The sequence below is a fragment of the Podarcis melisellensis genome (assembly GCF_964234715.1).
Source record: "Podarcis melisellensis genome assembly, chromosome: 2".
Classification (NCBI taxonomy): domain Eukaryota; kingdom Metazoa; phylum Chordata; class Lepidosauria; order Squamata; family Lacertidae; genus Podarcis; species Podarcis melisellensis.
In genome coordinates, this window is record NC_138529.1 from 3452750 (window position 1) to 3463113 (window position 10364).

At 45.7% G+C, this 10364-nt stretch overlaps 1 protein-coding gene across 1 annotated transcript in view; it reads left to right on the forward strand.

The window, feature by feature from the left end:
* The window catches only part of ENDOU (endonuclease, poly(U) specific), a 28145-nt gene extending 21948 nt beyond the window's left edge, over nt 1–6197 (forward strand). The window contains exons 7-9 of the mRNA XM_081898172.1: nt 327–433; nt 2207–2349; nt 5010–6197. Of these exons, the coding sequence (XP_081754298.1) occupies nt 327–433; nt 2207–2349; nt 5010–5124 (365 nt within the window). The 3' untranslated portion in view covers nt 5125–6197. The remainder of the gene's footprint in view (nt 1–326; nt 434–2206; nt 2350–5009) is intronic.
* The last annotated feature ends 4167 nt before the right edge of the window (nt 6198–10364 follow it).

Sequence of the window (10364 nt, forward strand, 5' to 3'; positions counted from 1 at the left end):
GCAGCTTGCCCCACTCCCCTGGGTTCCCTCCAGCTGCACTGCTCCTGCTTACTGGCATGGAGAAGAAGCGGGGCAAGGCAGTGGCAAGGTCAGTGTGCTGGCCCAGTTGCACTGCACTGACTTCATTGCCCCTTCACACCTCTGCAACCAGGTTGGCTGAACAGTGCAGCCCGACCACAACATCTGTTGCTGGATACGTATATATGTAGATAAATACATATTTTCCTTTTGTTGTTCTCATCACCCAGAAGTAAACTTAAAATATCCATATTTAGTGGCAGCAGGATTTACTAGCCATTAATGGAAAATGTTTTTTTACTTTTTAGGGGAAGTCAAGAAAGGAAAAGTATCTGGATTCCACAACTGGATTCGTTTTTATCTGCTGGAGAAGCAGGGTATAATTGACTATTTCAGCTACAACTATGATGGTCCGGTGAGTATCACTGGGAATGGCTACAGTCTTCCAGACTTTTTGAAGGCATCTTGGAGAATGAAAGTTCCATTAAAAAAAATAATCCATAAATTTTGCATAACAGCTAAAATGAGACACAGACTTCTACCTCAATGACTGCAAACATTGTTTTTTTTTTTACTAATTTTTATTACTTTGTCATAAGTTATGTACAAATTAACACATAGCCATGTAAACAATAACAGAACCACACATAGATCAAGCATTTTAGAAAATTTATTTTAGCGCCACAGAAAGGAGCAGATGTTGGTGGGGCAGTGCCCAGTTGCCCCAGTAAAGCAGCCTCTGCTGCCTGTTCCTAGTCCAGGGAGCTATGTGCCTGATATATAGCAATAAACAAAAAAGGGCTTCATTGGGAGGTGCCTCTCCACGAAATACTGCCTTACACTGCCACCTAGGGTTGGGTGACAGAATGAGATGATCCCTAAGAAGCATATTTTTCAGGGGGAATGAAAATGCTGGATGCCAGACTCACCTGCTGCCTATAGCAAAGCTCAAACCACTCTATTAAGTAAACTGCATTCTGCCCTTTAACTGAACTCTCTTAGGCTGTGGTCCTGAATTTCGCACCTGTGGGCAACAGGATATCCTCAGGCATCTCCTCTAGTGACCACCAAGGTCCGAGCCTATTATGTCAATTAAAACAAACTCCTTTGGGGGATTGTGTGATAGGGAAGTTTCCTGCTGTTTTTATCTGTAAAATAACACTCTTTGGGGGAAAGTGTTAGGGGTTTTGTGAGGAGGGAGTCCTGAGCACTGGCAATTTTCTTCTGTGAAATGGGCATGTTGTGGTGCCCATGGCAATTCCTTAGATTTACAATGTGTTCCTGAGTCCCCAAAGGTTGGGGACCTCTGTTCTTAGAACACCTATTTCAGAGGGTGCCTCCCCTTTGAAAGGTCACAATTTGTTATGTTCTGAACACCAAGAGAAGGTAAAGGGGAACAGAGCACAGGGAATACATATCCTGACTTAGTTTTTCCAAAATATTATATGGCTGCTTTGCATCTCAAGGCAGCTTACCTCAGAACAGTAAAATGTAGATCCATCTGCACCAAAAAGGCTGTCTGTCTCTTGTCTGTGGCCAGCCTGTGCATAAGACCTCTGAGTGCACTCTCAAGGCCTGGGCAGGTTTACCTGGGTACAGTTGGCCATAGGAAAAGAGAAAGCAGCCTTCTCATGAGTCCATTTAGTTGGTCCATTTAGCTCAGTATTGTCTACATCAACTGGCTTTGGCTCAACAGGGTTTCAGGCAGGGGACAATCCCAGCCCTACCTGGTGGTGCCAGGTCCTTCAAATAACCTGGTTCCAAATAGTTGAGGGCTTTTTAGGCTGGAAACAAACAGGTAACCAATGCAGCTGGCACATTACAGATGTTATCTGCTCAGACCATGTGCCCCCACAAGCATCATTCTAAGTGATTTCCAAATTACCTTTAAAAGCAGTCCGTCCACCCACTTTATCTGCACCTCATGCAGAGCACATTGCAATCATCTAGCCTCATTTACCCATATGATGAACCCCTCAACTCTCACAAAAAAGTATACCTGTATTCTTCTGCCAAACATTGGAGGTGTGGCATGCTAGACCACTTAGGTACCACCACCAACACAAATACTCATATCCTCAGAACTGGGGAGTTTTCACAGCTTAACATTGCAAAATTCTCTCCCCCCCCCCCCATGTCTTTAAATATCCTCCTTAATAATTTCTGGTGCTTTCATTTTCTGGTTTAGTGGACCTCATACCCAGATGTGTTGGGGCTGCAGTTCAATTGGGATGGATTTTACAAGGAGGTTGGAACAGCCTTTATTGGAAGCAGCCCTGAATTTGAATTTGGACTCTATTCACTGTGTTTCATTGCTAGGCCTGGAAAAGTGTGAGTATAATGACATTTACAGGACATTTACATAACTATTGTGTCTATAGACCTCTCCAGTGTGTTGTGTTCTTTTTAGAAAAAAGGGAGCCGGTACTCACCATGAAGTACAATGTGTCCCCCAAAACCCACCATAGTATGCAAGGGAAAGGGAAAGGGAAAGGGAAGGAGGAGGGGAGAGCAAGCTCAAGCTCTTAAAGCTGCAGTTCCTAATTCGTTACTATAAATGCAAAATAAGTTCTTAAAGATACAGTTCCTAAATCAGCAATATATGATTTTTTGAAAAGTGAGAAGGGGAGATTTGTTTTGAGGCTCAGTGGATGTCGCTTTCCAATTTCAGTTCTGTTTCTTTGGTTTTAGCAATATAGAAAGGTAGATAGACCACAAGATTTTTTTTAAAAAAAATAGGTGCCGGTTCTGCATACTGTTAAGTACCACCAGAAAAAAGCACTGGACCTCTCCTCTATAAATTGCTCTTCAGCACAGTTTAGGCCACTTCTGCAGTTCTTTTAGACAGCCCAAGAGACTATAAAGACTTCTTACCATATTGGCCTGAATATAAGCCTCACTTTCCCCCCAAATTCCAACCATGAAAAGATTGTGACTTATATTCACGATCTTACGGTATGCAGCCAGGAGCATGGGGCAAACAGCGCCTACCTTGCGCGTAGACCCCCATCCTCTCCCCCAAGACCAGGAAGGGAGAGAGCGAGGAAGGAAGGGGAAAGGCCACCAGCAAAGCAGCACCGCTCCGCCCCCACCCTCCCAGTATGCAGCCAGGAACAGTGAGGAAGGGAGCAGCTTATATTGGGATATTTTTTCTCTCCCCCCTCCAATTCTAAAGGTGCAGCTTACATTCGGGTGTGGCTTATATTTGGGCCAATATGGTAGTTCACCCAAGAAAGAGTATATCTTCAATGATTTAGTCACACACACTTATAAAACAAAACAGCACAAACTATCACTGATCCTAGCATGTAAACCTAGCATCAACAGACAAACAATATAAGCTTGTCTTAGCTAAACCTAACGGGACGCAGGTGGCGCTGTGGGTTAAAGCCTCAGCGCCTAGGACTTGCCGATCGAAAGGTCGGCGGTTCGAATCCCTGCGGCGGGGTGCGCTCCTGCTGCTCGGTCCCAGCGCCTGCCAACCTAGCAGTTCGAAAGCACCTCCGGGTGCAAGTAGATAAATAGGGACCGCTTACCAGCGGGAAGGTAAATGGCGTTTCCGTGTGCGGCTCTGGCTCACCAGAGCAGCGATGTCACGCTGGCCACGTGACCCGGAAGTGTCTCCGGACAGCGCTGGCCCCTGGCCTCTTAAGTGAGATGGGCGCACAACCCCAGAGTCTGTCAAGACTGGCCCGTACGGGCAGGGGTACCTTTACCTTTACCTAGCTAAACCTAAAACACACTAGTAGAATTCTTTTAGATAGCCCCAAAATGAGCTTAATTGGGCCAGATAACAGAATCTGTTTTTTTAAGAAAAGCAAAAGAAAAGCCCTTGTAAAGTTTGATGCAAAGTTGTAACCATTGCAACATCCTGAGTGGGTTTTGGTTAGGACTGTGCAACTAGTCCAGACAGATTCCAGATCCTGAATCCGGCTTTGTCTGGTCTGGGTCACTGCAGATCAGGTCAACTGCCAAAAGGAGGGTTGTTGGGCAAAGAGGGGAGAAGGAGAAGATGCAAGGAAGAGCCTCTGCCTTATGTCTCCTGCCCAGACTGATACCTCAGTCAGTAAAGCATGAGACTCTTAATCTCAGGGTTGTGGGTTCAAGACTCCTGGGTGAAAGATTCCTGCATTGCAGGGGGTAGGACTAGAGGACTCTCGTGGTCCCTCCCAACTCTGCAATGCTATTATTCTTCCTCTTCCTGCACTCCTTAGCACCAACCACATTTTATTACAGTTTAAACCCCTTAATTAGACATTAGGACTGTGCAAGTACCCCAATTTAGTTCAAGGCCCAAATCAGTTCCTAATTGGATCAGGGCCTAATTAGGACCACTGATCAAAGTCTGAACTGCATTGGGGGTCCTTTGCACGGCTGTACTACTAATTGTATCTGTGGCATCTAGTCCCTGCTGTGCAGGGTGCAAAGCAAGCATGGAGTTTGTCTACTGCCTTTGGAATGGAGAGCCAAATACTTGGTTAGTTCAGATGACAGGTGGTCAAGAGGAGGGTGCAGATAAAATTTGAGAGAGAGGACAAGGCAGGTGGATCAGGAACAGTATTTTATTTCATAAAATGTATATGCCGCTTGATCATAAAAAATAGAGGAAGGAAAAGAAAAGCCCAACAGGTTCATCCAAACACAATAAGTTGACTTACTGTTTGTAGATGTTGCAGCCGTCTTATGACTGGTTCTGCTCATGTTCAGGTCACACAGTCCAGGACAATCCAGGAAATATGTTGAGTTGTGATCTGGGTGTTTTTTTGTAAGGCTGATGATTCCACATGCACCAGTCTGTCAGAAAGGGAAAGAGGGAAAGAGGGAAAGAGGGAAAGGGAAAGCAGTGTGTTGGTGGCAATGCAAAGCTGACTTGAATAAGAACTAGTTTTCTTCCAGTGTGGAACTTCTGATTGGAACTGTGGTCTGGTTCAAAAGAGAGAGCTGAAGGTTTGAGTAGCAAGATTATTAAATGTCAATCTTCTGTTCTTCAGGTGTCAACTGAAAATTGGGGGCAACAACCTGGGGATTCAGACTTATACCTGGGATAAATCCACCTATGGAAATGGGAAAAAGTACATAGCCACAGCTTATGTGGTTTCCCCATGATGCTACAAGATCCTGAGTATGAAAACATCCTGAATGGCCAGATGCAGCCTGCATGATGCAACCACATTTGTATGGGAGCTGCTCTACATAGCCTTTCATCTTTCGATTGAACATTTTTTTCTGTTTGTTTGCCTAAGTCATATGGAGTGTGCAACAGGTCTTGTGACTGGAACTCATCTGTGACGGTGAGCACCTTTCATGCTCCAAATAATACTCTGCCAGAAGTGACTCCACATTTTGCCTAAAGCACAGTCCAAGGTGGATTCACAAAAAACACCTGGAGAATGTAAATGGAAAGTGAAACAATCATCATCAACAACAACTGGGGGAAAACAAACTTTTCTATCCCACCAACATAAGAACATAAGAGGAGCCTTACTGGAGATCCATCTCATCCAGCCTCCTGATCTCACAGTTGCCAACCAGGTGCCCACGGAAAGCCCACAGGGAGGACATGCACTGGGGCACCCTCCACATTTTTGATCCCCAGCAACTGGTATTTAAAGGCATGTCACTTGAGACACTGAAGGCAGTAAACCACCACCATCTCTAGGAGCCACTGGTAGTCGTATCCTTCTATCTAAGGCAAAATTTGGTATAAAATGGAGGTTCCTACCCCCAAGAAATTTCAAAGGCAGCCAAACTAGAGTCAAGAATGCTAGCAACATTTCTCAGCAAGGGTGGGTCCAGGGTTGATGGTGTCCTCCAGGCAAATAGTACTCTGGTGAGCCCCCTGATCTGTCACTGGGTCCTCGAAGGCTGATCTAGCTCTTGTGGCAACACTCTAAGCAACACTGAGCAGCTTAGGGTGGTTAAGTATCCTCCTTTAAAGACAATATTTGAAAGGTTGGTGGAAGACATTCCACTATTTGAAGGAGGTTGCCTGGTCCAATAACCCTAAAAAGGGTGACCTTGAAGGTGACGATCAATAGTTACTACCTGGAGAGTAAACCAAACAGGCAGACACACAGGTCCCCTGGTCACAGCCTTTCCTATTATGGTGTGATGTATTGTATTTTTGTTAGTAATTCTTTCCAAAATTGCAACTTTACATATAAACAAGTGCCTTCAAATTTCGTGGTCTTCCTTTCCTGGTGATGCATAAATTACCCCCTTAAGGTTACTGGGTGTAATCATGTATTAAATTTTCCGCAATGCTCCAGACGAGAGTGGGGAACCTCCAAACACACAGGCTGAATTAGGCCCATTAGGATATTTTGGCCAAGCCACATCCTCCTGCCCTAGATATCAGGTGTGAGGCAGTGAAAGATGCAGCAGGGCCAAAGGGGCTTTGCTTCCAAAGTGTCACACTTTGAGCAAGCCCTGCCCACCAGCTCCACACCCTGCCCTCCCCTCAAACACTGTATCTATTTTATTTTATTTTTATTCTGCCATTGCCACCAAAATTGACTGGTTTGGACCTCTTCCCCTCTGATAAATGGGCTTCCAGTGAGGTCATACTGGGGGTTAGTCACCTCTGGCCTAAGGAGTCAAGTACCTTCTGTTCCATCTTGCCTGCCCAACAGTATTCCATCAGAAAGGCATCCCTTTCAAGTCATCAAATCAAAATGTGAGCACTTTAGAGATGTAGTCATTGCCTGTTTGATTTGACTTTGGTAGGTATCAAATCTGAGATCTCAAACTCTCCCAATGGTCCAATATTAAATGCCACAGCATGTTAACTAACAAAACGTTGTCACATCTTAAATGAAGAAATCAGATATAATATCAAATACTCCCATTATATACCCTTAAGCTGAAAATATCCAAACTTGTGAGCATTGCAGCCCGTCAGCAAGCTGTTTGTTCTCTGGAGATAGCCTTAATGAAAGCAGGCTGACCTGCAGCCACTTGGGGGCGCTTGAGGCACACTGTCTCCTGCTATGGACCTTGGCCGAAGGACTCCACATTCTAGGTGTTCTGTATCCACGAGCAAAATGCCTGACAAGTTTGATGGGTATAGAAAGGCAAAGGTGTGGGAAGTTCCTTTCTCACAGCCCCGCTCTCACCCCTGGTTCCTGAATTCAGCTCCTTTGCTGTCCGCTCTCCCCACCATCACTGAGGCAATTGCCCATGGCCAGGAAAAGTGAACACGTGGCACTTCAGAAATTGCTGGACTGTCACCCCTGATCATTGGCCATGCAGGCTAGGGCTGATGGGAGATGGAGTCCAACAACATCTGGAGAGCCATGGTTCCCCATCCATGTTTCAGTAGGAGAGGAGTCACACTTCCTGCCATTTGCTCTCTCCAACACCCCTCAAGTCCTGAGTCCCAAAGACAACAATGTTGTCCATCAATTCCTGTCCTATTGGACTCCTTCTCATTGCCTGAGATCCCATTTCTATTCCATGTGGTAGCTAGTGTCTGGTAGGACCTGTGGGGGAGAAAGCAGCAGTCTTTCGCCCAACGTGGACCAAGTGGCAAAGCCATTTTTTCCAAACCCAGCCCTGCCCGCTGTCTTCCCAAACTGCTTGACTCCTTATTTTAATGCTCCCCCATACTGTGGTTAGCCATGTGTACAACATTACAGAGGACAGTCCACTGTCTCAAGGCATCCTTTTTTTAAGGGATGGAGAACATCTGTGGCCTTACAGATGTTGCAGGACTCCCGACTCTCATCAACTCCCATCACCATTGTCAATGGTCAGGGATGATGATGGGAGTTGTAACTCCAACAATATTAAGGAGGCTGCAGGTCCCCCAAATCTGCTTTGTTTGAAGGGTTGTGCAGTCCATGTCCAGACCAAGATGAAGAACCTTAATGTGGGGCTAAGTGTGAGCAGGAGGGGCCTTGAAGCCAGCAATCAACATTTAGAACTTGGGCAGCAGGTGGACCAAGCCCACAGGTTGCCTGGTCACAGTCTTCCCCACTATGCTGAGATGTACTGCATTTCTATTGACGTTACACTAATATTTTTCTAAATTTGCATCTGTATTCGGAGATGGATTTTTCCTGCAACATAATGTCCTCTTTTGATGCATTCTTTTCCTTTTTTGCCAGAACGTAAGTAGCCACACTGCCCAGTCCATTGACCATTGGGGGCAACGGGAGAACTAAGCTGCCCTCCATGTGCACAGCTGAGTCCATCTAGCTTCTTGGCTGTGCTGCTCTGTCAAGGCTGTCACAGTCAAGCTAATCACAGAGTTAGAGTTAGAAACACACCAGTGCCAGCAAGACTCTTCTTGCTCAGGCATGGTCTCCCAGTGCAAACAAGGAAGCTTGTGCAAGAGAGCCCAATGGCCAGCCTGGATGGACAGGACTGATGAAACACCTCTGAGTACTTGACTGCCAGGAAAATGCTCCAATCAGGTTGCTCAGCCAAGGGGTAACTTTACAGAGAGCCAAAAGTTCCTGGTTCCAACACTGGCATTTCCTGACCTGCTAGGATAGTGTGACAGAATGTTAAGAGAAAGAGAAAGAGAGAGAATCACAAGGAATGGATTTTATACATCTATAACCCTATACATCTAACCCTATAAAGAATAATAATAATAATTTATTATTTATACCCCGCCCATCTGGCTGGGCCTCCCCAGCCACTCTGGGTGGCTTCCATAAAAACCAAAAATACAATAAAATATCACACGTTAAAAACTTCCCTGAACAGGGCTGTCTTAAGATGTCTTCTGAATGTCAGGTAGTTGTTTATCGCTTTGACATCTGCTGGAAGGGCGTTCCACAGGGTGGGCGCCACTACCGAGAAGGCCCTCTGCCTGGTTCCCTGTAGCTTTGCTTCTCGCAATGAGGGAACCACCAGAAGGCCCTCGGCGCTGGACCTCAGCGTCCGGGCAGAATGATGGGGATGGAGAGGCTCCTTCAGGTATACTGGACCGAGGCTGTTTAGGGCTTTAAAGGTCAGCACCAACACTTTGAATTGTGCTCGGAAACATACTGGGAGCCAATGTAGGTCTTTCAAGACCAGTGTTATATGGTCTCGGCGGCCGCTCCCAGTCACCAGTCTAGCTGCCGCATTCTGGATTAGTTGTAGTTTCCGAGTCACCTTCAAAGGTAGCCCCACGTAGAGTGCATTGCAGTAGTCCAAGCGGGAAATAACCAGAGCATGCACCACTCCGGCGAGACAGTCCGCAGGCAGATAGGGTCTCAGGCTACGTACCAGATGGAGCTGGTACACAGCTGCCCTGGACACAGATTTGACCTGTGCCTCCATGGACAGCTGTGAGTCCAAAATGACTCCCAGGCTGCGCACCTGGTTCTTCAGGGGCACAGTTACCCCATTCAGTGTTGGGGATAAGCAGTGTCCAGTGCACAGCGGAATGATGAGAAGTATGTGCCAACATGCTCTATACTACTTTATTTACAGTTCAAAGCTGGTAAGTTACAGAAAAAACATTTTCCCTCTGCCGGAGCAGAGAAAGCGTCATCTCTCCTCTGAAGCACGGAGAGAATCACAAACTGAAACTGCAAAGAACAGTGAAAAACAGGAAACCAGTGTACGTCATATCCAGTCTCCCGTTCCCGTGAGAAACCCAACAGTACAGACTCTGTGGAATGTAAACACCTGTCTCGTGACAAGCACTTCGCTGCACAGAGAAGAAAGCAGAAACCAACATCCTCCCCCTTTCTGTGAACATCTCTGGGCAGCGTGTTCGTACAATATCAGTACAAACCCAACTTCTGCACATAGGTACAGTGTTGATCCCTTGATACAATCTTGGACAATACATCAGCAGGAATTTCATTACCTGGCATATAGGACACCGTTACGAGTCCCTTCTTAATACGTTCCCTAGCATGTTGCAACTTCAATTGCAAGTGCTTCGTGCTTTGCTTACAACCTTCAGAATTCAGCAAAGCCAAACATGCTTTGTTGTCCTGGTAAACCTGGATTGGACATTTGACAGGAATTTTCATGTCTTTGCACAATTGTAACAACCATTCACAATCTTTAAGTGAATAAGACAGTGCATTCAGTTCAGCTTCACAAGTACTTAAGCTAACTGTTGTTTGCTTCTTGCATGACCAATCAAATAGACCCTGATTGTACTTATAGCAAACTCCAGACGTACTTTTCCTGTCTGTAGTGTCACTTCCAAAACTTGCATCTGCAAATATCTCAAGACCACCAGACTTCTGATTGTTAAATCTCAGTCTGTAATGCATAGTGCCTTTCAAATACCGCGCTATGCGTTTCAGAGCTTTCCAATCCTTAACAGTAGGATTGTTGACTTGTCTGCTTAGCAAATTACAGCTAACAGCAATGTCTGGTCTTGAACAACT